Source organism: Lithobates pipiens, unplaced genomic scaffold (assembly GCF_037356315.1).
Source record: "Lithobates pipiens isolate NorthernLeopardFrog02 unplaced genomic scaffold, aLitPip1_a1.2 Scaffold_18, whole genome shotgun sequence".
Lineage (NCBI taxonomy): Eukaryota > Metazoa > Chordata > Amphibia > Anura > Ranidae > Lithobates > Lithobates pipiens.
The window spans coordinates 442,566,561-442,592,898 of record NW_027507758.1 but is presented as its reverse complement, the minus strand read 5'-3'; the positions used below and the strand labels follow the sequence as shown (position 1 = coordinate 442,592,898).

At 44.4% G+C, this 26,338-nt stretch overlaps 1 protein-coding gene across 3 annotated transcripts in view; it reads left to right on the top strand.

Annotated features, from left to right (window-relative positions):
• Positions 1 to 3,706: 3,706 nt before the first annotated feature.
• MED12L (mediator complex subunit 12L) overlaps positions 3,707 to 26,338 on the top strand; it is a 740,921-nt gene continuing 718,289 nt past the window's right edge. For all 3 annotated transcript variants that reach the window (XM_077488157.1, XM_077488156.1, XM_077488155.1), the window contains exons 1-2: positions 3,707 to 4,110; positions 7,513 to 7,690. In XM_077488157.1, coding sequence (XP_077344283.1) covers positions 7,592 to 7,690 — 99 coding nt within the window. In that variant the 5' untranslated portion in view covers positions 3,707 to 4,110; positions 7,513 to 7,591. The remainder of the gene's footprint in view (positions 4,111 to 7,512; positions 7,691 to 26,338) is intronic.

Genomic DNA, 26,338 nt, shown 5'->3' with positions numbered 1-26,338 from the left:
GGAGGACGAGGAGGACTTAATTTCCTCTCAAGGCCCCCTTTATCCAGATAGCATTCCTGTGGGCCTGCCAAACACACAGGAAGAGGAGGAGGAGAATTGTGTCAGCATGGATGTAGAGGATAAAACTCAGCAGCAGTTTTCAAGGGATGGTTTTCAGTCCCCAGAAACCCAAGGAGTTGTAAGTAGCTGGGAGGAGGTAGTTATGAATCATGTGATCCTTAGTGACCCAGAGGACTCAGAATCAAATGCCTCTGCAAACTTATGCTGCATGGCCTCCCTGATTCTGCAAAGCCTGCGAAAGGACCCTAGGATTCGTGGTATCAAAGAGAGGGATCATTACTGGCTGGCAACCCTTCTTGATCTGCGTTGCAAGGGTAAGGTTGCCTTCGCAGAGGGAGCAGAGGATGAAAGATCTTCAGGAGGCTTTGAAGAAAGGTTTGTGCAATGCATTTCCAGACCCTGGGAGGTTGCATTTTCTGGTGCTGGACAACATGTTGCTGAGGCTTCGTTCAGTCAGAGGAAGAGTGGTGGAGAAGGTGGCCATCTGACGGATGCCTTTAAACAATTTTTCTTTCCTCAGCGTCGCCAGCGTCTGCATTATATGGTGCAGGGATATCCAGGGGCAAGAGACTTGGGGGCCCTTTCCAACAGAGCATCCACTGGGTTACTGGGTCTTGAGGATGGACCACTGGCCAGAACTTGCTAAATATGCAATTAAGCTACTGGCCTGTCCTACGCATGCGTGTTTCTACTTTGGACTTTTGTCTGACGGACTTGTGTACACGACAACACACATTTGTTGGTGGAAAATTTGAGAACATGCTAGCCAACATTTGTTTGCGGAAAGTCCGACAATAATTGCCTGATGGAGCATACACAAGGTCGGACTTACCGCCAACAAGCTCACATCCAACATTTCCCATTGGAAAATCCAATCGTGTGTACAGGGCTTTACAGTGTTCTGGTGCCACCAAAACCAAAGGCCCAATTTTTCTGCCCCTGTTTAACAATGGCATGTAATTACAATTCTTGATATAATATTTCACAGCAGGGCCCATTCCTACGCCCAACAAGAGTAACTGTGAGGGCTTACAGTGTTCTGGTACCATTAACACGTAAGGCCCAAATTTCTGCTGGGTATATATAATGACAGGCCGTATAGTATATATACTGCTCTTCAGAGTATATAGTGCCTAGGGGACCCCCACACTATTTAAAAAAAAAAAATTGGTACGGGGTTCCCCTTAACTGGTTCCCGACCAGCCGCCGCAGTTTTACTGCGGCAGAATGGCACGGGTGGGTGAAACAACATTACCTTACGTCGGCCGCGACAATCGGATTAGTCATTAATCAGCATTAGGGTACTTAGTAGTAGGCCAAGATAGGTCTAGGGACCCCCCTAAATCCCCCTAATAAAGGTTTAACCCCTTGATCACCCCTTGTCACCAGTGATCACCGTATTAGTGTCACGGGTGACACTGGTTAGTTAGTTATTTTTTTTTATAGCATCAGGGTACCCGCCGTACATTACCTAATAAAAGGTTTAACCCCCGGCGGATGATATCAATTAGGTTTTAGCATCAGTTAGGATCTGTGTCGCCCCAGGCAGCATCAGATTAGTGCCAGTAGCACTAACACCCATGCACGCACCATACACCTCCCTTAGTAGTATAGTGTCTGTACAGATCAATATTTTTTTATCTGATCAGAACTATATTAGTGTCCAGAATAGTTTAGGGTTCCCAAAAACACAGCGTTAGCAGGATCAGCCCAGATATCTGCTAGCACCTGCCTTTAACCCCTCCGCTCAGCCCACCCAAGTGCAATATCTATCGATCACTGTCACTTAGAAAACACTAAACACATAACTGCCACATTCGCAGAGTCAGGCCTGATCCCTGTGATAACAGTTTTTTTGGTAACGTTTGAAGCAGTCCCTGACAGTCAGGTGTTCTTTTTTTTTTTAAGAGTCTCACTAGTTGTACCAATAAATTTAGAGGCCAAAATGTCCAATTGAAGGTACACTAGTGAAGAGGCCTACACGATTCTGAGCATGACAGATGAGAGTGAAGAAGAACTCATCCATCTGTCAGAATTATGGCATAAAATCAATTAGTCACTCCGAAATTCACCTACCCTTTTGAAATGTTGTATTTTTTATATCGTGCAATACACTGTTCCTGCTAATAGATTTGGTTGTAGGGCAAGGATGGTGTAGAGAAGATGATGGAGGAAGGAGTGGAGGAGAGAGACTGGAGGATGAACGTGAGAGATGGGGCGCCTCCATCGTTTAAATGAAGCTTAAATTTGTGATGTTATATATAAAGGGTAAGGGTATAGCGTGCGTACCACTATCCAGATTGTGTGGCACCCTCAGTTACATCCAAGTCTGTGGCAGAGACTTTTCACAAGTGTTCTACATCCAAGTCTGTGGCAGAGACTTTTCACAAGTGTTCTGCATTCAAGTCTGTGGCAGAGACTTTTCACAAGTGTTCTGCATTCAAGTCTGTGGCAGAGACTTTTCACAAGTGTTCTACATCCAAGTCTGTGGCAGAGACTTTTCACAAGTGTTCTACATTCAAGTCTGTGGCAGAGACTTTTCACAAGTGTTCTACATCCAAGTCTGTGGCAGAGACTTTTCACAAGTGTTCTACATTCAAGTCTGTGGCAGAGACTTTTCACAAGTGTTCTGCATTCAAGTCTGTGGCAGAGACTTTTCACAAGTGTTCTACATTCAAGTCTGAGGCAGAGACTTTTCTCTACTCTATCAGCTGCTAGGCCTAGTGAGAGGAGGTCTATCTGGTATCTGTGAGAATCCAGTTGTGAAACGGTAGTTCTCTGGAATTTTATTGTGAGAGACTTCCTATTTCTGCAGTTCCAAAAGTAGCTGAGCTTTCTCCCTCACCCTTTACCCTTCAATAAGAAAAGGTGTTATCTTTTCAATAAATATCCCAAACAGAGGATCCAGTGTCAGTTTCTACAATTCTTTGGGCCATCTACCATGGGAAACCCCTAGACGGAGACGAGGTCAAGAAGGTAACGGTAAGCCCAATAAAACCAGCAGCTCCTTCGGGGGTCAGTGCTACAACAGCATGAAATTATTAGCCCCTGATATTTACTGGCAGTTGTAAAAAAATTACAGATTTTTACAAACTCTCAGTAAATTTACTGGCGGTTGACAACCCTGAGGCTAGTGTGAACTAGCCTCAGGAGAGTTTAGGAGCAGCAGAGTTTAAAGGCTATCAAAGCTCCTTCTCCTTTGCGCCAAATAATCACATTGAGGAGAGAAGCTTTTGGGCAGAAAAACAGCAAACGCGGCTAAATGCGCCCAAGCGCTAGGCGTGTTTAGCCATTTCAATGGCCAGAATAAATGAAAATCCTGGCCAACGAAATAAAGAAATAAACACCCAAAACACAAATTGCTGCTAAACTCGTCTAAACTGGTTCGCAGCTTGGGTGAGTTTTTAATGCTGATTTTCTCTTGTCGGGAGAAGCAGCGCTTACAATAAACCAGCGTGCACGAGGCCTTCAAAGAAAGGTAAGCACCGTGTTCCATCAAAGATTTGCTTCTTTTGTTTTTACTGTTCATTCAGGCGTATGTTTATGTGCATGCTTTGAAATTGATATTCCCATAAGGCTTATTGAGAGAGAGTATGTGAGAGCGAGCAAGCGAGCATATTAGCTGACAAAAAAAAAAATGTGCCTGTCCCCTTTAACCTCCCTGTGACGTGGCCAGCTGTGAAGTGGGTTGGAAGCCGGCAGCCTGACAGACGTCAGCCTGTGCAGCTGGAAGAGCAAGTGCATGGTGGTGCTTTGATTGTGAGAGCCACTGCAGCACTCACTGGATCCCTCCCAGAGCCTGCAGCACTAAACTGATCTGTTCATTGACCTGTTCTGAATATCAGCTGCAAGCCTTGTCATCACTTCCCCAGCCAACCTGTCTGTGCTGATGCACTAAATAAGGGATGAAAGCAATAGCAGCCCTGGAGCACCAGCATCCTTGGAGTATACCATAGCACTGGTGACACCAACAAGCAACCTGGCCAGATCTTCACATCTCCAAGCATCCAGGATAGGCCGGATCCCAGTTCTGCATAGCTTGAGGCCAAGGCAAGTGAAAGTTAATACCATATCCGGCAGCCTTCTGATTAAATAGTTCACTGCTGTTGTGTAGGAGTTAAATTTCTGCCTAGCAACCGGAGACAGAAAACTACTATGGTGGAATCACTGAAGGGTAAAGTCATGCATGATCTCTATGGTATTAACCCGTCCACTGCCAGGGAAAGATTTGCTGCACAGCAAGGGTTAATCGATGAACGCTTCAGAAAGCAGAAGGCATTTAATTGCAGCACTTAACAGCGTATATAAATAGCAAGCAGGGATAAACCGCTTCAGTCAGGCAGGATGGAGATTTATTTGTTAAAATTCTGATTATTGCATTGAAAATGTAACTGTCTGTATCTGCATGGCTCAGCTGGAGGGTGTAATGTACTTAGTCTGCAAGTACAAAACATGTTACACACATTTGTAATTGACCTCAGAAAACCTAAACAAATTCACATTGGTTTGTACCTTCTTACTGTATAATTTGAAAGTTTATTGGTGGTATACATAACTAACTGTATTTGTTGAAATGAAAAGGGACCGATTTATAGGGACTGGCAAAGGAACTGCTTTATATTTTGCCACACTTTATCAAAATTCAATGCAATCTTTTTTTAGTTCATAAAAATTGGATATGAGTCTGCTGCAGTATGGAAGTGAAAGGAAAAAATGGTGAAAAATCTTTTTAAATTCATGCTTAAAGTGAGGACTGTTCTTTCTGCAGATTGTGACAGCTAGCGGGGGGAAGAAGATCCCCCGCTAGCTGTCAGAACAGAGGATCAGGGGCCAGTGCATCTGTTACATGTTACACCCTGAAAATAGGTGTAACATGTTACATGAGGTGAAATTATATATTATATTATATTATTTAAAGCCTGTTTATAGAGCTCAGTGGCTCAAGCGGAGATTTACATATACAAGTGAGTGGCTTATCCCTTATCGGATAAGGGATGTTTATGCCGGATAATGCAGACAGTCTCTATAACCGCTATGGTGACACTGCACTGCTCTGGTGACAGTGTGTAAAATAAATAAAAATAAAAATGTATATACTGTCATCAGAGCAAGAGCAGTGTCAGTATAGTGACATAGCTCTGCTGTGGTGGTGACCTACAATAGCTGGGCTGCACTGACATCACTGTAAGTGTTGCTAGCCATTGTCTCTGATCACTGCCGCAGCAGTATAATTTCCCCAGACCAATGTTACCATTCAGTGTCCCAGATCACCACCACACCTGTCACAGTGTCCCTGATCACCACTACACCAGTCCCAGTGTTCTTGATCACCACCACACCAGTCCCAGTGTTCCTCATCACAGCCACCGGTCCCAGTGTCCCTCATAACTGTCACACCAGTCAGTGTCACCATAAGGACTTTTTCACATGTGCAATGCTCTTTGAAGAGTGACCTGTGTTCAAATCGCTTTTCAGAGAGCATTTGAAAGGCAGTGAGGAGGCGCTGTATTGCCTTTTCAAAAAGGGGTCATTTGGGCGGCATTTATACTGTCCTAGCATTTTAGCGCCTCAATAAAAGGCAATCAGTGCATCAGGATTGAATTTTCAAATATATATACCATAGCTTGTAGACTTTATAACTGTCACTCTCACTAAGTAATATTTTAATTTGGGTATTTTTTGCTAGAGAAATTTAGCAGAAACATTTTGGCCTGAACTTACAAAGAAAGATTGTTTAGTTGGTTATGCAACACTGTTGGTAAAGGATCACAACTTGTCAGTGTGGTGGCTGGGCTTAGGTAGGTAGAAATACTGCTCACTGGTAGTTGTGATTCCAACAGCTCCCGTAAAGTTTGAAATAAACTGTATTTTAAAAAACAGACAGGTCCCTTTAAAGTCCCAACTCTAGACCACTTCACAGTATACGCAACTTCAAAATCGTCCTCATGTCGCTCCATCCTCCGTTGCATCTGTCCCAAAATATTGTGTTGAATTGTGTCAAAACATATATAGATTTATGATCTCACAGCCTCCATCATCTGAAAATGTTCAAGCCTAGAGATTGGCCACAAGGCCGGGACAGTGCATCGTGGGAGGAGGTTGTAAGCAGTTGCTTACAGGGGTGTTATGTAAAAATAAACTTCACTTTATTTTTGTACTGTTGTTCACTGCTGATATGTGAATCATGATAAAGTTCTATTTTTCTCTGCTTTGTAATGCAATGTTTGGTGAGGCAGCAGGCTGCCCAAGGGTTAAGTTTGCCCACTCCCTAGTGTTAATGGCTTTGCCCCCACTTGGTGAACCATAAATACAAAGGAAGGTCTCAGGGCCTCTCTTTCATCCCCAGGAAGGACTGCTGCACCACGTAGTCCTGCTGAATCACATGGACTCCCTGGTGGGCTACCCTGCTGGGGTTCTCCCTGAAACTAGGATTCTACCAGTAATGGACTTTCTTGGTGTACAAAGAGTTGACTGTGCAAGGTGAATATCTCGCTTCTAAGTTGGGGTGCCGCCTTAATGCTGATTTTCGCATGACCACTGCCCCACGAGCCTCTGTTCCCGGGCATTAGCGAGAGCATTCGGGAGGGTCTCCACGTTGGGTGCTAAGCCCCGTCCACAAGGTCACATGCTCTCCCATACCTGTAAGTATAGGTTTTTTTGCAACAGCAGCAGCAGAAGGATGGGCTAGGAAGCAATGTGAAGGTGAATATAAATGGATTAGGAGATGATGGGATGGAGAGAGCGGACACCCTTTCAGTTTGTTCTGACAGAGTCTCTTTAAGAGTATGGAACATTGTAGAGCAAGAAAAAATGTTAACAGACAGATATAATAGTTATTTGACATAATCAAATGGAAAGAACTCTGTGTTAAAAATGTAACAATAAAAAAACCTTGATAAAAAACACACACACACACAGCTGGCTACTGCTTGGCTAGTCCTGGGAAAGGGCTTATGCCGCGTACACACAGTCGGAATTCCAGACAGAAAAAGACCGATGAGAGCTTTTAATCGGAAAATGCGACCGTGTGTATGCTCTATCGGAATTTAGCTGTCCGAATTTCCGCCAGCCAAAAATGTATAGCATGTTCTCAATTTTCCCGATGGAAAAACTTTCTATCGGTAATTCCGATCTTGTGTATGCAATTCATACACTCCAAAAAATCACGCATGTTTAGATTCAACTATGAGACAGAAGCTATTGGCTACTGGCTATTTGAACTTCCTTTTTCTAGTCACGACGTACGTGTTGTACGTCACCGCGTTCTAAACTATCGGTATTTGGATCGTGTGTACGCGGCATTAGATGTCATATTTAGTCCAGCTTTTGCTGTTCATCTCATTTACTGCAGGCCTAAAAACAGGCTGTTTTGCTGAATGTTTATGCCTAATTAGTCTCAGGATTTGTTAATCATTCATCTCTGTTGTTAACCACATTTATCCTTCTGTTTAGATTTGCTGAAACATATACCTCTGTAGTAAAAGTGACTCTGTGCCACATTCCATTCTAGAAGAAGGTATCATGAAAAATCATGGCTACTCTGGGAATTCTTAGTTATGAAGAAAGACCTCTCAAAAGACCCAGACTTGGACCACCCGATGTCTATCCACAAGACCCTAAGCAGAAAGAGGTTTGTTTATATCTGTTTATAACAATATCGTTTTACAGTGCATGGACATCTTTGCTGACACTTTTTTGGATGGCCACCAATTATTTCAATCATCTGTTCAATCACTGTATTTGTGACCTAGATCAGTGGTCTCCAAACTGCGGCCCAGGGGCCACATTTGGTCCTTTGCTTGCCTTTATCTGGCCCTTGGGGCACTATTCCAGCAACTGACACCAGTGATGGGGCACCATTCCCCCTACTGGGATGTGAGAAGGTGGAAGCACTTACATACCTGTATGCATTCCCTTTACTGACACCATCAATGGGGCACTATTCCTGTCAATAAAACCAATGATGAGGCACTGATGCTGGGGCATTTTGTAATCCCAATTGCCACAGTCCAGCCCCCCTAAAGCCTGAAGGACAGTAAACTGGCCCCTTGCTTAGAAAGTTTGGAGATCCCTGACCTAGATCATAGGGAAACTGCTACTCTGACAGCTAGATTGAATAGTATTTGTTTACTCTACTTTAATAAGAATCCATCATGTGAGGTGGCACCATCATTTGGTTTTGTGATAGCCTGAGCAGTTACATGGTTACATAGTAGGTGAGGTTGAAAAAAGACACAAGTTCATCAAGTCCAACCCATGTGTGTGATGATATGTCAGTATCACATTGTATAGCCCTGTATGTTGCAGTCGTTCAGGTGCTTATCCAATAGTTTTTTTAAACTATCGATGCCCCCCGCTGAAATCACTGCCTGTGGAAGGGAATTCCACATCTTTGCCACTCTTACAGTAAAGAACCCTATGCGCAGTTTAAGGTTAATTAGCTTTGTTGCCCTTCTTTGTACTCGCTCTATTTCCAGTACATCCTTCCTGAGGACTGGTGCTCAGATCTGGACAGCATACTCTAGGTGCGGCCAGAGTCTTGTGGAATAGGAGAATTGTTGTTTAATCTCTGGAGTTGATCCCCTTTTTAATGCATGCCAATATTCTGTTTGCTTTGTTAGCAGCAGCTTGGCATTGCATGCCATTGCTGAGCCTATCATCTACTAGGACCCCCAGGTCCTTTTCCATCCTAGATTCCCCCAGAGGTTAATCCCCTAGTGAGTAGATTGTATTCATATTTTTGCCGCCCAAATGCATTATTTTACTTTTTTCTACATTAAGCTTCATTTGCATTGTAGTTGCCCATGCCATTAATTTATTCAGATCTTCTTGCAAGGTTTCCAGTTCCTACGGAGAAGTTGTTGCCCTGCTTAGCTTAGTGTCACCTGCAAATACAGAGATTGAGCTGTTTACCCCATCCTCCAGATCCAGTTGGTATAGGCATGGATTTCTAGTGGAGGTGTCTTATCATGTAAGTCCCTGACAGATATAGTAAGCAGCATGTGACTCGGCTTAGCAAAAGGATGGATAACATCAGTTCTGGGTAATGATTGCAAAAAAAATGACTTTTACAATGGCTTTTTCTATTTTCTAAATAGGGGGGACTGATATCAACCATTGGTGATACTTCAACTTTCTGGTGCACCTTATTATTATACTTATTTATATAGCACCAACAGTTTGCACAGATGTGCAATGTGATGCAGATGTTATATTATAAAAAAAAAAAAAATCTTCTAATGTATGCAGATTTGGTACACTATAAAAGATATCTCTTGCATGTAGTCATAGAAATACACAGACTTTTTTAGTGACATAGGTTGGACATGTGGGATGCCTACATGGACATCCAAATTCCTGCAATAGATCAGTAGCTTCCTCATATGTGTGTAAACTTTGGGTCATATAACATGCATATATATCAGTGCAGCTGAATAAAGCAGAAGAGACAGTGGTAGAGGAAATAAATGTGGGTAGGAAGACAGGTAGAGAAAGGGCAAAGAGAAGGAAAATAGGAGAAAAAGAAAGGGGGGATATAGAAGGGAGACAGGAAAGATCCCTTGCATAGGGGATGAGAGCAACTCGACTCCCAACTTAGCTCACACCTTCAAGGCTCATATCTGGATGTCCGATTTCAGCATAGGTTGGTATACCTGCCTCAAGTAAATAATATTTTACCCTATACCACTGAGCCTCGCCAGCAGGTAGCCAGAGTATAGAGTTTTTCATTAAAGATAGGAATAACTGAGCTATTGTAATTGGGTCATGTGTGATATTGCCTTTCAAATTGTTTAGTATAGGGATGATCACAACGCTGTTATTGGAATGGAGGGCCCTAGCTAGCAGTTTATTGCTGGTGAGTGTGGTCCCTGAGCGATATATATATATTGGTTAATAACCTATAGAAAGGATTATCTAGCATTGGACAGGGTATCTGCTTGTAGGAAAAAGTAAATACTATTATATAAATCACGTGCCAGAGAATAAAATGTAATATCGGATATCTGCCATAAATCCATCAGGTGATGTTTGGTCCAGAATCATTAGAATCTGTTAAGCTTGGAGTAAGAGATGGAAGCTTTTCTGAAAGGGATCTAGCACTGGGTCTAATATGCAATTAAAACCCCCCCCACTATAATTACCATACCTTCAGCGAAGTCCATAAGATCGTTAATGTATTGTTTGCTGGCGGCAATTTGGTCTCTGTTTGGGATATATAGATGTGTAAAAGTATATTTTCTGCCCGCAATGAGAATTTAAATTTTGATAAATCACACTTCTATGTTAGCAAGCTTGAGGGGGGGGGGGGGGGTAAAGGTATTTTATTTAGCTATGCCTCAACACCTATTTGTGTTTTTTTTAATGAGAATTTTAAGAAACAAACCCTTCCGGGTCTGTCTTACTTTCCACTATTTGGTGAGACGATATGACTTCTAAATGGCAATGGAAACACCCCTAGATTTAGAGCAAGAAAATGTACTGTTGAACCAATAAGAAAATACCTATAGGTGAGGCCAGGCATGTCACCGTTATGGAATGCATCTCTTGAAAGAAAGTATCATTAACATATTTTATGCAAATTATAGAGGGTATATGACCTATTATTAGAAATGTAGGATATTGATTGATGCCAAACAGTTAAAAAAAAAAAAGGCATGCAGGGAATGCTAACTGCACATTAGCTGTGCTCTCAGCCAAACTATCAAACCATCCAATGGCTGGTGTAATAACAAATCACATGTGCAGCACCATAGCAGTTGAAGATTAACCACTTGCCGCCCGCCCTATTACAAATTGACGGCGGCAAAGTGGTTTCATAATCCTAACCGGACGTCATATGACGTGATTAGGATTATGAGCCGCTGCGCGCCCCCGGGGGCGCGCATCGCGGCGATCGTTGTTGCGGGGTGTCAGTCTGACACCCGGCAACTACGATCTCGGTAAAGAGTCTCCGACGGAGACTCTTTACCATGTGATCAGCCGTGTCCAATCACGGCTGATCACAGTGTAAATGGGAAGAGCCGGTGATCGCCTTTCCCTCACTCGCGTCTGTCAGACGCGAGTAGAGGAGAGCCGATCGGCTGCTCCTCTGACAGGGGGGGTCTGTGCTGATCGATTATCAGCACAGCCCCCCCGAGGATGCCCACACTGGACCACCAGGGACACCACTAGACCACCAGGGAAAAGGTAATAAAAAACCATAATCCTCCCTAGACCACCAGGGTGCCAGTCAGCACAATGGGTGCCAATCAGTGCCCATAATGGATGCCAATCAGTGGCCACAATGGGCATCACTGATTGGCATGCATTATTGTTTGGCACTGATTGGCATCCATTACTATAACACCGATGCCGCCTATGAGTGCCCACCTGTGCCGCCTATGAGTGCCCACCTGTGCCGTCTGAGTGCCCACCTGTGCCGTCTGAGTGCCCACCTGTGCCGCCTATGAGTGCCCACCTGTGCCGCCTATGAGTGCCCACCTGTGCCACCTATCTATGCCCACCTGTGCCGCATATCTATGCCCACCTGTGCCGCCTATCTATGCCCACCTGTGCCGCCTATCCATGCCCATCCGTGCCGCCTATCCATGCCCATCCGTGCCGCCCATCCGTGCCAGCTATCAGTGCCAATTTGTGCCACCTATCAGTGTCCGTCCGTGTCGCCCATCCGTGTCGCCCATCCGTGTCGCCTATCAGTGCCACTTCATTGGTGCCCATCAGTGCCACCTTATCAGTGCCCATCAGTGTAGCCCCATCAGTGCCCATCAGTGAAGGAGAAAACGTACTTATTTACAAAGTTTTGAAACTGAAACAAAAAAAAACATTTTTTTTTTCAAAATTTTCGGTATTTTTTTATTTGTAGCGCAAAAAATAAAAACCGTAGAGGTGATCAAATACCACCAAAAGAAAGCTCTATTTGTGGGAAAAAAATGATAAAAATTTCATTTGGGTACAGTGTAGCATGACCGCGCAATTGTCATTCAAAGTGCGACAGCGCTGAAAGCTCAAAATTGGTCTGGGCAGGAAGGTGTTTAAGTGCCCTGTATTGAAGTGGTTAAACAGAGGCAAAGATGGCAGCTTCCTTGGCTGAAAACGATAGGGGAGTTTACTTCCACTTTAAGTAATGCAATATCTGGCGTCTCTAGTGGAGCCCAGAGTTCTATCAAGCTGAAGGAAAAGTAGAAGAAGGAAAAAGAAAGTCGGGGGGAGACAGAACAGGAAAGGGAGAGACAGAAAAGGAACAGGCACAGATAGAGGGGATAAGATATTGAAGCAGTACTATATATGAGCCGAAATAACTGGGTGGATCACACTTATTCAGTCCAACTCAGAAAGGGTCAGTTTGAAAGGAATAAGGATCTCAACAGAGGATACTATGTAGGAAACGGGAAAGACAACAGAAAGGTGCGAGGCACTAGAGCCTCATCTACCCCACGTGTTGGCCAAAAAGAACATAGAAATAGGAATGTCCGGGGGGAGTAGGAGCCTTTATAGCATAATGGACAGGCCACCAAAATAGAATGATACAGGACCTGTATAATTACAAGACCCTACAGAGGGCAAGTGTTCCAGATGAAAGAGAGGCCCAGAAACTTGGGATCACCCCCTCTGAGCCGAAATTACCATGTATACATAGCACCCAAGCAGACAGAAGTCAGAATAGTTAATATGAAGAGATTGCCATCCTCCAGACACATCACCTGTGTTCCCAGTCTTCCAAAAATGGAGGGGAGTCTTCTAGGACACCATTTATGTATTCATAGCCCTGTTGTAAGGCAGGGCTCTGCCATTAAGGAGAGGTGCTAAGAGAGGTGTAAGTAATCAACATGTTCTTTGTAATTTAGTTGTAATTCAGACTAGATTTGGATAAAAAAAAGTTTTGTACTCTGAAATATCTCTTCATTTTGAAACAGAGTGGCTCCCAGTTTATTAAGACATTGGAGGATAGCAGCTTCATTAAATATAACCCAATTGGAAATATAGCATTAAATAGTACAATAGTGTAACCTGACACTCAAGTTTGAAGCGTAATATAACTGTATACATATAGTATCTCACAAAAGTGAGTACATCCCTCACATTTTTGTAAATATTTTATTCTATCTTTTCATGTGACAACACTGAAGAAATTACACTTTGCTACAATGTAAAGTAGTGAGTGTACAGCTTGTATAACAGTGTCAATTTTCTGTCCCCTCAAAATAACGCAGCACACAGCCATTAATGTCTAAATCGCTGGCAACAAAAGTGAGTACATCCCAAAGTACCAGTTCACACAGGGGCAGTCTGACTTGCAGCGCAACTTTGCAATCTGTCCCAGGACCAATTCTGTTGGGATCTGCACACAACTTCAGAGCCGGCTTGCAAAATGACTTCTGTAAAGAAGCCAATGCAAGTCACCCTGAAGTCATCCCAAAGTAGTACAGGAACCTTTTCTAAGTCTGAGCGACTTGAGTCGTTCCTATTAGAACGGTTCCATAGTACAGAACGGACCGCGACTTGTCAGGTGGCTAAGTCGCCTGACAAGTTGCCCATGTGTGAATCGGCACTAAGTGAAAATGTCCAAATTGGGTCCAATTAGCCATTTTCCCTCCCCGGTGTCATGTGACCCGTTAGTGTTACAAGGTCTCATGTGTGAATGGGGAGCAGGTGAGAGAGCTCTCACTCTCTCATACTGGTCACTGGAAGTTCAACATGGCACCTCACCACAAAGAACTCTCTGAGGATCTGAAAAAAAGAATTGTTGCTCAACATAAAGATGGCCTAGGCTATAAGAAGATTGCCAAGACCCTGAAACTGAGTTACAGCACGGTGGCCAAGATCATACAGCAGTTTAACAGGACAGGTTCCACTCAGAACAGGCCTCACCATGGTCGACCAAAGAAGTTAAGCTCACGTGCTCAGCATCTTATACAGAGGTTGTCTTTGGGAAATAGATGTATGAGTGCTGCCAGCATTGCTGCAGAGGTTGAAGGGGTGGGGAGACAGCCTGTCAGTGCTCAGACCATATGGCGCACACTGCATCAAATTGGTCTGCATGGCTGTCTTCCCAGAAGGAAGCCTCTTCTAAAGTTGATGCGCACGAAAGCCTGCAAACTGCTGAAGACAAGCAGACTAAGGACATGGATTACTAGAACCATGTCCTGTGGTCTGATGAGACCAAGATAAACGTATTTGGTTCAGATGGTGTAAAGCGTGTGTGGTGGCAGCCAGATGAGGAGTACAAAGACAAGTGTGTCTTGCCTACAGTCAAGCATGGTGGTGGGAGTGTCATGGTCTGGGGTTGCATGAGTGCTGCCGGCACTGGGGAGCTACAGTTCACTGAGGGAACCATGAAAATGCCAACCTGTACTGTGCCGTACTAAAGCAGAGAATGATCCCCTCCCTTTGGAGACTGGGCCGAAGGGTAGTATTCCAACATGATAACGATCCCAAACACACCTCCAAGATGACCACTGCCTTGCTAAATAAGCTGAGGGTAAAGGTGATGGACTGACCAAGCATGTCTCCAGACCTGAACCCTATTGAGCATCTGTGGGGCATCCTCAAATGGAAGGTGGAAGAGCGCAAGGTCTCTAACATCCACCAGCTCCGTGATGTTGTCATGGAGGAGTGGAAGAAGTCCCCAGTGGCAGCCTGTGAAGTTCTGGTGAACTCCTTGCCCAAGAGGGTTAAGGCAGTGCTGGAAAATAATGGTGGCCACACAAAATGTTGACACTATGGGCACAATTTGATAATTTTTACTTGGGGGTGTACTCACTTTTGTTGTCAGAGGTTTAGACATGAATGGCTGTGTGTTGAGTTATTTTGAAGACACAGCAAATTTACACTGTTAAACAATTTGTGGACTCCTTTTACATTGTAGCAAAGTGTAATTTATTCAGTGTTTTCACATAAAAAGATATAATAAAAATATTTACAAAAATTTGAAGGCTGTACTCACTTTTGTGAGATACTGTAGTTACATAGTTAGTAAGGTTGAATAAAGACACCAGTCTGTCCAGTTCAGCCTGAGAGTGTGTGTGTGCTTGCATGATGCCACCATTTTCAATATCCCTGTACATTTTGTTTGCTAAGAAACGCATCTAGAAGTTTTTTCTTTTTAAATCTATCTACATTCTCCGTGGACAGCACCAACTGTGGAAGGGGGTTCCACATCCTTACTGCTCTAACATTAAAGAACACCTTATGCAGTTTAGGATTTAACTTTTTCTCGTCCAACTTTGTGGTGTGATCACATGTCTTCTTTACAAACCAAAGACTAAATCGTTTCCTCCCAACACTAGAGCCAAAATTTTAAAGATTTGTATATTGGGATCATATCACTACTTGGCGTCTCTTTTCAGAGAGAATAATTTTTATGTTTGTAGCCATTCCTCATAACTGAGGTCCTTTAGCCCTATTATTAGCTTTATTGACCTTCTCTTGGCATTCTCCAGTTCAACACATCTTTCTAATTGGTGACCAGAACTGGACTGCATGCACAAGATATGGTTAAGCCAGAGTTTTGTAAAGTGATAGAATGGTAGTTTTATCTCTTGAGTAAATACCCTTTATAATGTATGCTAGTAGTCTGCTGGTCTTGCTTGCTGCAGCTTGGCATTGTACGCTATTGTTAAGTCTGTGATCTACAAGGACCCCTAGATCCTTTTCCATCCTAAAGAGGTTCTCCCCCTAGCATGTACCACGCATTCATATTTGTAACTTCTAAGTGCATTACTTTACATTTTTCTACATTGAACCTCATCTACCATTAAGCTGCCTAAAGCCCCATACACACTATCAGATTGTCTGCTGATTTTAACCCTTCAGGTTTACCAAAACCATGTAGTACAAGGGCCTGCCTGATTGCATACACATTGAAACCCCTAAGGTTTGACCTCATATTATATGGTTTGGTAAATCTAATGGAAAAAATCAGCAGACAATCTGATAGTGTGTATGGGGCTTAACACTCTACTGAGGTCTTCTTGTAAAGTTGCTATATGTTGTGAAGTTATTGCTCTTCTTAGCCTTGTACCTTTAGCACGCACTAAACATAGAACTATTTATTCCAACCTCTATATCGTTTATGAACAAGTTCAACAGAATTGGTCCTGGGACAGAGCCCTGGGGCACCCTGCTGACAACTCTAGACCCCTAAAGCCCCGTACACACGAGCGGACTTATGTCCGACAGACTTCCGAAGGAGTTCTGCCGGAGTTCCGACAGAGTTCCGACGGACTTTTCGAATGAGCGGACTTGGCCACACACAATCACACCAAACTCCGACGGATTCGAACGTGATGACGTACGACTGGACTCGAATAAGGAAGTTCATAGCCAGTAGCCAATAGCTGCCCTAGCGTCGGTTTTAGTCCGTCGGAATAGCATACACACGAGCAAATTTTTCGGTAGGAACTGGGTCCGGCGGAGTTCCGTCGGAAAAATTTGAAGCATGTTCCATTTTCTAAAGTCTGTCAGACTTTTGCGAATCAAAAGTCCGTTGCAGCCCACACACGATCGAAAAGTCTGACGGAATCATTCCGTCAGACTTTGGATGTCGAAAAGTCCGCTCGTGTGTACGGGGCTTAAGAAAACTTATGCAGGAGGATTTGTTTAATCTCTGTGTATTACAGTCACTTCACTGGGTATATGTACGGGTTACAACCTATACGTCAGTAGGTTGGCTTTCACTCTTAATTGGCCCTGCTGTGCTTGAATGTGTTGAATGCTTGTATAATGGTAGTAAACACATTGAAATATAAGCCCCATCAGGAGCATTCACTAATGTAAATGGTTCTATATACTTTCTAAAGCACTGCAAAATATGTAAGTGCTATTTAATAAGTGAAATAAATATTAGGTTTCTGTGGATAACCACATTGCATATGTAATCTTAGTTTTGATTTATTTTTTTATATAAATAGAAATAAAGAGAAGTAGAGTGGCAGTCTGCAGCTACCAAATGGATCTCATGGGGTAGAAACACAATCGGGAAATAAGACTGGTGATGTTGTAAATAACCAATCTTGTTTCTTTCAACTGAAAACAGAATCTAGTTGCTATGGCCATTTTCTTATCCCCAGTCCTAATGTTTGGTATGTGTTCTGACATAAGCCTTTAGCCCCTTGTACACACGGTCGGACATTCCAACACAGATTTTGTCGGAAACCGGTGTTGCATACACACGGTCGGACAAAGTTGTCGGAAAATCCGATTGTACGTAACGAGATGACGTTATTTCATTACGACGGGACTACGTTCAGGCTAGTAGCCAATAGCTTTGGTCTAGGAATTTGATCTGAGCATGCGTGGCAGTTTGTCCGATCAGAATTCTCTACACACAATCGGACAAAGTCCGATCGGATAATGTTGTCGGAAAGTTTTATAGCCCAGCTCTAAAACTTTGTCCATCGGATATTCCGACAGAAACAGTCCGATGGAGCCCACACACAGTCGGATTATCCGACAACACGGTCCGAACGGACATTTTACGTCGGAATGTCCGACCGTGTGTACAAGGGCTTAATTGGCGCAGGATACTTCTGGGGCTTTCAGGGTTCAACCTATAAGTCTCACACATTACAACAAACAGAGGATCTTTTTTTTTTCACCATCTGCTCCCAATGTTAGAACCCCTGTTAGTTTATTATAGCTTCTTTTGTACTATTACTCCAGAAAATGAGACAGGATAAGTAAGTGTAGTAGGCTAAAGTGTCTCCCTCGATGCTGTCTCTATCATTATATTCACCTGGGGACTCTTAGATGCCTTAGGTAACAACATAGTATATATCAGTATCACCATCTCTGCCAGATCCCATGTGGCCATATAAACAGCTGTGCGTTGCCTTAGCTGTGTGAATTCCCTTCTGCATGGCGAGTCTCATCAGAAATTCTCTCTAGGCTCACGCTTCACATAAACATTGTTTGTCTGTAGGAGACCTATAGGTTTTGTGTTATACAACATAAATTGTCTTACGCATTAAATATATTTCATGCACAGTTTGGCTGGGATGAAAGAGATGCACTGAGAGATGTCCTAAGAAATTGGCAATGACTTATGCTGAAATATTGGGAGCAGAAGCCCGGGCTTTCTGGCAATGCTAGCATAATACAGATTTGCTGAGAATAAAAGCCACTTTGAACCATTTGTAACTGTGTGGAGTGTTTAGCCTTAACCCTCTTTTTTCAATTATAATGCCGCGTACACACGAGCGGATTTTTCAACATCCAAAATCCGACGGACTGAGTCCGTCAGACTATTCGATCGTGTGTGGGCTGCAACAGACCTTTGACTCGCCAAAGTCCGAAGGACTTTAGAATATGGAACATGCTTCAAATTTTCCCGACGGAACTCCGCCGGACCCGGTCCCTTCAAAAAACTCTGCTCGTGTGTATGCTATTCCGACGGACTAAAACCGACGCTAGGGCAGCTATTGGCTACTGGCTATGAACTTCCGTATTCGAATCCAGTCGTACGTCATCACGTTCGAATCCGTCGGAGTTTAGTGTGATTGTGTGTGGCCAAGTCCGCTCCGCCGAAAAGTCCGTCAGAACTCCGTCGGAACTCCGGCAGAACTCCGACGGAACTCCTTCGGAAGTCTGTCGGACATAAGTCCTCTCGTGTGTACGCGGCATAAGTTTGCCTTTTGTATAAGGCCACTTTCACATGGGTGGGCCGATAAGGTCCGCCTGTCAGCTTTTTAGGTGGACCCGGTTTCGACCATCCATTGCTCTCTATAGAGTGGCAGATGTCAATGGTACCTGCTGACATCCGATCCTATCCGCTAAAAACAGACAGATGGAGGATCCGTTTCCCTATATCCGTCTTGCGGATTGGATCCGATGACGGTGGGATGGAAACTCTCAGGTGGTCCATATCCATCCGACTGGCCATTGAGGAAAACGGACTGTGTGCTTTTACAAAGTGGACACTGACCTGTCATCTGCCTGCTCAGCTGGGATCAGCGGACAGATTCCACAATGAGAAAGCAGATCTGTTGGTGGAGTCCGTCTGTCTGAAAGGGGCCTAAAAGTAGCTATGCGAATAAGGGGCCACAGTAGGTTAAAAAAAAAATCTTATTAATATACTATAAGTGCCAAGCCTAGCCAAAAAAAAACAATATCCATTCCCCTGTCCTGTCTTGTTGTTAGGATGCTCCATACATTGGACACTTGCTCCCAGCCTTAGAGGAGCAAGAGCTCTCACTAGTTTAACCATTTTGCTGCCAGGTTCATACGTTGTACATGCCTGACAATGGGAGGGGGGGGGGTTTACGCACATGCTGCAGTTACCGGGCTTGACTGAAACCATGTTTGTTCTCTGGGCTACAAGTATTTGGTTGAAACTGTAATGGCAATCACGTGATTCTGTTGAATACATTAAATAAGTGAACGGTTGATGTGAACTGCCTCAGCATGTTCAGTAAATTTGAAAAGCCACAGCAGTGCCACATTATTGACCATGTAAGCCAAATAATGTGAGTAAAATGCAGAGTTGAAGCTATACTTTTTTTTTTTTTTTAAGGAAGATATACTTTAAAGTGTAAGTGTGAATCTGATTGGCATAGGAACAGGCGGCTTGACCCCCAATGTCACGTGGACCTCAAGTGTTCAGTTACCTTTGGAGCCCTAACTTAAAGCCACAGTTAATTTGAAGGGCCATGCGTGATACTGTGCTCCAGGCATGTGGGGAGTTGACATGGATGTAGATCTGGGGATGTAGTGAAGAGGACCTAGGACCCACCATCATGCTTGGGTGTGACAGACATTGAGCATCAGGATTGAGAACTGGTTCATAACTCAGTTCCGAGGTGATTCATTTACGTAGGCTCCAGCTGGGAGGGTCAGCCGAGTGGAGCAGCTAGGGGGTGGCTGCATGCTTCTGCCTATATTTATTATTCTAATGAGTTTAGCAAAGTTATATCACACGCACCAAATTAATGTTGTGTTTAAGTCTCAGTACATTTTTTTTTTTTTTTTTGTATTTTTAGATTCATTTAGGGTTAATACTTTTCTGATTTTTTTTTCTTTCTTTTTAATGCTGTCAGTGAACCCGTTTGAGAGATTTTGCCTCACTTCCTGTCCCCATGACAGCAGGACATGAATTGGCGAAGCCTTTGTCAATGGGGCAGGAAGGCACAGACAATAACCTCCTGTTGACTGATCACAGTAAATATACTGCAAACACATAGTTGCCGACATTGCAAAAAAAAATTCCGGGACACTTTTTTGGCTGTAGGCAGAGGGCTGTATTATAATTACAGGGGCATGCGTTTGTAGGCGTGACATGGCGAAAAAGAAAACAGCGGCGCGAGAAGTGCGCTGCGTTGAAATTTGGGCATGGCTTGCGTGAAATTGTGGGTGTGTCTTAAATGGGCGTGGTTCAAAGGGGTGTGGTTGGAGTCTGAGATGAATGAGGGATGGAGAGGGAAAGGGGCAGAGGGGAATGAAGGGACAGCAGCCTCAGATCCTACACAACAATAGAAATATGTGTATTCTAGAAAGTTTAACAATCAGCAGATAAAGATACTCCAAACACCTGGTGTTAGCGCTTCAATCATCCCGACACCATGATTGTTATGGTGTCAGGATGATTGAAGTGCATTATTTCTATTATTACATTGTAATAGAAAATGAAATCATTCAACTCACCATAATGCCGAATCAGTGGGATCCCTGAGCGTGTCACCTGCCACCAGCAGAGTCCTTCCTTGCATCAGGCGCCTCCAGCAGAGTCCTTCCTTGCATCGGGTCCCCCCAGCAGAGTCCTTCCTTTCCCCCGGGTCCACCCAGCAGAGTCCTTCCTTGCACCGGGTCCCCCCCAGCAGAGTCCTTCCTTGCATCAGGTCCCCCCAGCAGAGTCCTTCCTTGCATCAGGTCCCCCCAGCAGAGTCCTTCCTTGCATCAGGTCCCCCCAGCAGAGTCCTTCCTTGCATCAGGTCCCCCCAGCAGAGTCCTTCCTTGCATCAGGTCCCCCCAGCAGAGTCCGTCCTTGCATCAGGTGCCCCCAGCAGAGTCCTTCCTTGCATCAGGTGCCCCCAGCAGAGTCCGTCCTTGCATCAGGTGCCCCCAGCAGAGTCCGTCCTTGCATCAGGTGCCCCCAGCAGAGTCCGTCCTTGCATCAGGTGCCCCCAGCAGAGTCCGTCCTTGCATCAGGTGCCCCCAGCAGAGTCCGTCCTTGCATCAGGTGCCCCCAGCAGAGTCTGTCCTTGCATCGGGTGCCCCCAGCAGAGTCTGTCCTTGCATCGGGTGCCCCCAGCAGAGTCTGTCCTTGCATCAGGTGCCCCCAGCAGAGTCCATTCTTGCATCAGGTGCCCCCAGCAGAGTCCATCCTTGCCTAAGGTGCCCTCAGCAGAGTCAGTCCTTACACCAGTGTTCCCAGCCTCAGTCCTTACATCAGTGTCCTAGGCATAGGGACGCTATGTCCAGTACATAGTTAACCCCTCCCCCTGTACATAGTTACCCCCCCCATGCATAGTTACCCCCTGTGCATAGTTACCCCCCGTGCATAGTTACACCCCTATGCATAGTTACCCCCCTGTACATAGTAACCCCCCTGTGCATTGTTACTCCCCCCCCTGTACATAGTTTCCCCCCCTGTATATAGTTAACCCCCCTCCCTCCTGTATATAGTTAACCCCCTCCTCCTGTATACAGTTAACTCCCCTCCTGTATATAGCTAACCCCTCCCCATGTATATAGTTAACTCCCCTGCTGTATATAGTTAACCCCGCCCTCCCCCTGTATATAGTTAACCCCGCCCTCCCCCTGTATATAGTTAACCCCTCCTCCTGTCTGTAGGTAACCCCCCTCCTCCTGTATATAGTTAACCCCCTCCTGCCTGTACATTAAAGTTAAATTGCTGCACATTCCTATTCATCGATCCTGGGACAGCAATCTATGGAAAATGCAACCGCCCTGCAGCCACCCTCTCCTCCAGGTACTACACCTGTCATGACTAGAAAGAACAGAGAGTCTGCCAGCAACTGATCACTGTACCCAAGATGTCACTGACTCCCTCCTCACCAAAACAGGGAAAGACATGCAGAGAGACAGTGGCAAAAGTAGAAAGAAATTGCCAGGACCCAGCAGAAGATGGTCCAAATAGACCTGGAGGGGACAAATTACAGTTCCAGACAGCCCAATGAGATACCACCCACGGCCCAATACCATGTCAGTATCTGAGTGGGAAGACACTAACTGAGACAAGAGCAGATTCCTGGCATGAGTGGCCAGCGCCGTGTGTTCCGTGGAGAGGGGAGGGGCCGATCCATGCAGCTAACCCCGGCTTCAGTATTTTGAGAGGAGACGCCGATGCATTGGCTGCACGGATTGAGCCCCCTTCCTCTCTCCACTGAACACAAGGGGGAAACGATGTAGTGGCAGCGGCAACTATTTTGTTGAAGCCAGCTGCTCCAAAAATTGCAAAAGCAAACATTCCCGATTTCCCTGGGGAAAATCCCAAATCGGGACAGCCTCTGATCGGGACGAGGGTCCCAAATTCAGGATTGTCCTGGGAAAATCGGGACTGTTGGCAACTATGTAAACAGGTGGCAGGTGCAGGCACGGCTATGCACATGTACGTTGCCGGCTTGATTCTGGGTTTGGGGAACAAATGTACACCCCCTGCTGACCTGTGCTGTGGTTGAGTACAGCACAAATTTGTCAGCAGATTTCATCCAATGATTTTGGCTGAAACCTGCTGATCGGCTGTGTTCAATCACACACAAAGTTCTGTGTTTACAATCACTGTGTGCAGTGAAGAGCGATCTGACTTTCTTCTCCCTGAAAGGCAGGGAGAAAAAACAGCTGAATAGTAAAGTAGAAGGCGCACATATTACAAACACTTTGGCTTGTTGGACACACAGTTAACCCCTCGATTGCCCCTAGATGTTACTCACTGATCACTGTATTGGTGTCACTAGGGACATTATTGTCAGTGACTCTCCCAGCCAGTGTCTGTTAGCACCAGATTGTCCACCACCCTATCACAGTCACACTAAGTTCATTACCGCTATTGCAGTATATCGTCTATATCTGCGTAAATTCCAGTATGTATACACCATCGTTTGTAGATGCTATAACTTTCACATAAACCAATTAATATATCTAGCGCCGGCTCCTGAAGAGCACGCACTATGTGTTTTTGAAATGTAACATTACACCTAAACTGCAGTTTGGTTTGGGTATAATTACTCCAAATTTAGACCTCAGCATCAGTCTGACTAGACTATAGGGTGTTTGGCCTGGCCATAGGGGGAGCTGTCACTTTTGGCAGGCATGGAAACACAGTCTGGTTGGGTGCTTTAAGGTTACTTTCTCTTGGAGTCAGCCCAGTGGGAGTGTCACTCTTGCTGTGCTTTCTGGGAGAGGGTACTTAAGATGCGGATGTCACGTGTTTCGGGGTTCCGGTCTAGAAGTATGTTCTGACTCCATGGTCCTGGTCCTCCTGACCAGCCCCCAGGACGCCAATAGCCTGGGGTGCGGATCCACCCCGACTTTATGTCTCGGGACTGGCTAGCCGGAGGCAAGGAAACAAAAGCTAGGATTCGGAGGTGGTCCGGTGTCATCTCATGTTGTAAAGAGGCCCAGCAACTTCGTAGTTATCCAGGGGAGGACTCCTCAGAAGAAGGCCACGTAAGGGTTGGCTTCTTAGCAAGAGCCTGGTAAAGCCGAAGGACCTATGTGAATCCAATCTCATGCGGTATCGCTGGACCGGCTGCAAGATACTGGTACCATATGAGTCTTCTATAAATTTCTAGTTTCCTGTACACATTCTACAACAAAGTCTGTGGCAGAGACTTATTCCTGACTCAAGCACTCTGTTGGCTGCTAGGCCTGGTGAGAGAAGGACTATCCAACTAGAGAGAGACGATCCAGCTGTGAATGGCTATTCTCTGGATTTTATTCAAAGTAACAAAGTTCTTTTATTGCTGACTTTGACACTAAGCCCTTGTACACATGGTCGGAGATTCCAACAACCAAATCCGTCGGAGTAATTCTGACGGATTAATTTCGGAAGAGGTCCGGAAGTGATGTTGCATACACACGGTCGGACTAAGTTGTCGGAAAATCCGATTGTACATAACGTGATGACGTTATTTCGTTACGACGGGACTACGTTCAGGCTAGTAGCCAATAGCTTTGGTCTAGGAATTTGATCTGAGCATGCGTGGCACTTTGTCCGTCGGAGTAGGCTACACATGATCGGAGTATGTCTGATAGAAGCATTTTGTCGGAAAATTTTACTGGCAGGTTGGAAAAATTGGTCCGTCGAATATTCCGACGGAAACAGTCCGATGCAGACCACACACAGTCGGAATATCCGACAAAACGGTCCGATAGGAAACATTCCGACGGAATCTCCGACCGTGTGTACAAGGGCTTAGAGTGCCTGGACTTTTCACCCAAACCCTCTGATCCTACACTAGAAACTGTTGTTTAACTACGTTTTTGCAAATAAAAATCCCTTTTTTTTAGCGGATCAGTCGTCAGTCTCTATAGTTTCTGGGCATCTACCATGGGAAACCCCTAGACGCAAATCGAGGTGAAGAAGGTAACAGTAAGCCCATTAAAACCAGCCGCTCCTTCGGGTGTCACTGCTACATATGCACTTATTGTAATTTTTTTACCAAAAACATGTAGCAGAATACATTTTGACCTCAATTTATGAAGAAATATGATTTTTTTTTATATTGGATATGTTTTATAACAGAAGATGGAAAATATATATATCTTTTTTTCTCTTTTTTTTTATCAATATAATAAAAAATAAAAAAACAGTGTTGATTAAATACCACTAGCACCAAAAGCTATATTTGTGTGAAAAAATTATATAAATGTAATTTGCGTACAGTGTTGCATGACCGCACAGTCATTGCCAGCTAAAGTAGCAAAACATGTTCTGGTCATGAAGGGGGAAAACCTTGTGGAGGTCAGGTGGTTAAATTTAACCTGACAAAGATTCTAACTTTTCTGTTTTACTGCAAAACAAGGCCGCGTACACACGCGCGGACTGTTTGCCCAACTTTGTCCGTCCAACAGTTTCGGCAAACAGTCCGCTCAAACTTAGCATGGACGGACATGCCCACACACGACGAACGAACAGTTTGCTGAAACCGTGCGCGATGACGTGAACGGCACGTACGACGGGACGAAAAATACGACGTCCTATACACTGCATTATAGCTTTCGGCGTGAAAATCCTTTCTGAGCATGCGCGCAACTTTGTTTGACGAACAAGCCTACACACGGGCGGACTGTTCGCTCAAACAAGGTTTCAGCGGACAGTTTTTCGGAATTTCCGAAAAACCTTGTCCGTCCAACTGTCCGCTGAAATTGTCCGCTGAAAGCCCACACACGAGCGGACTGTCCGCCCAAACACTGTTCAGCGGACAAAGTTGGGCGAACAGTCCGCGCGTGTGTACGCGGCCCAACAGTTTTGTTGCATGCCAGGGAGTGGATATAAATCTCTCTGGTAACAATGCCGATAGCAATAGAAACCCAACAGAGGTTGTAACCCTTTCTCGCTCTGTCATGGGCTAAGAAAAATGTAATTGAGATTTGTCATATTAGGAGCTTTAAAATAGTAAAACAAATTGCATTTATCAGGTGAAAAGTAAAACTGGGGCTTCACTTTCAATAAATCCTGCTGTGTGTGCTAGTAAAGAAATTACAATATTATCCTGTATAGTGTACATTCTAATATACATCAAAGTTAACCTCAGCAAAAAACTAATTTATTCAGTCTTTTGAAGTTTGGCCACAGATTTGCCTCTAGTAAACGCAGAACTGAAATCTAGGGAATTGTTCTGATTTAGTTTCCGTGTAGGCAGATGATGATGGGTTTATAGAAAAGCAATATGGGCTACCACAGAAAGCAGTTAGGTTTGGGTGGGTGGCTGGATTCTTGTTTCTTTATTTTTAACAATTTACACCTTTTTGTATGCTGGAAAATTAATATCCCTTTCTCATTTGTATACTGTACAGATTTCTGTGTTAGAGCCCAAGTCCAGGAAAAATCGTCCTTGCAATGACACCCCTACAACCCCGCACTGCAAGGTGTAAAAAAGAAATAGATGGTGCCAACATCCACTGGGTGTCAAACATGAGAATCAACACATAGGACATAAAAATGATATGTATATATACAAATATGTGTGGTAGAAATAAAACAGTCATATAATAAGTTCATAAGGTCCATATAAGTTCATAAGGGGCACTGTAGGCAGCAACCTTTAGAGTAGAAGCAAAAAACTCAGCAATGATAAGAAAAAAGAAAAGACCAGGTGCG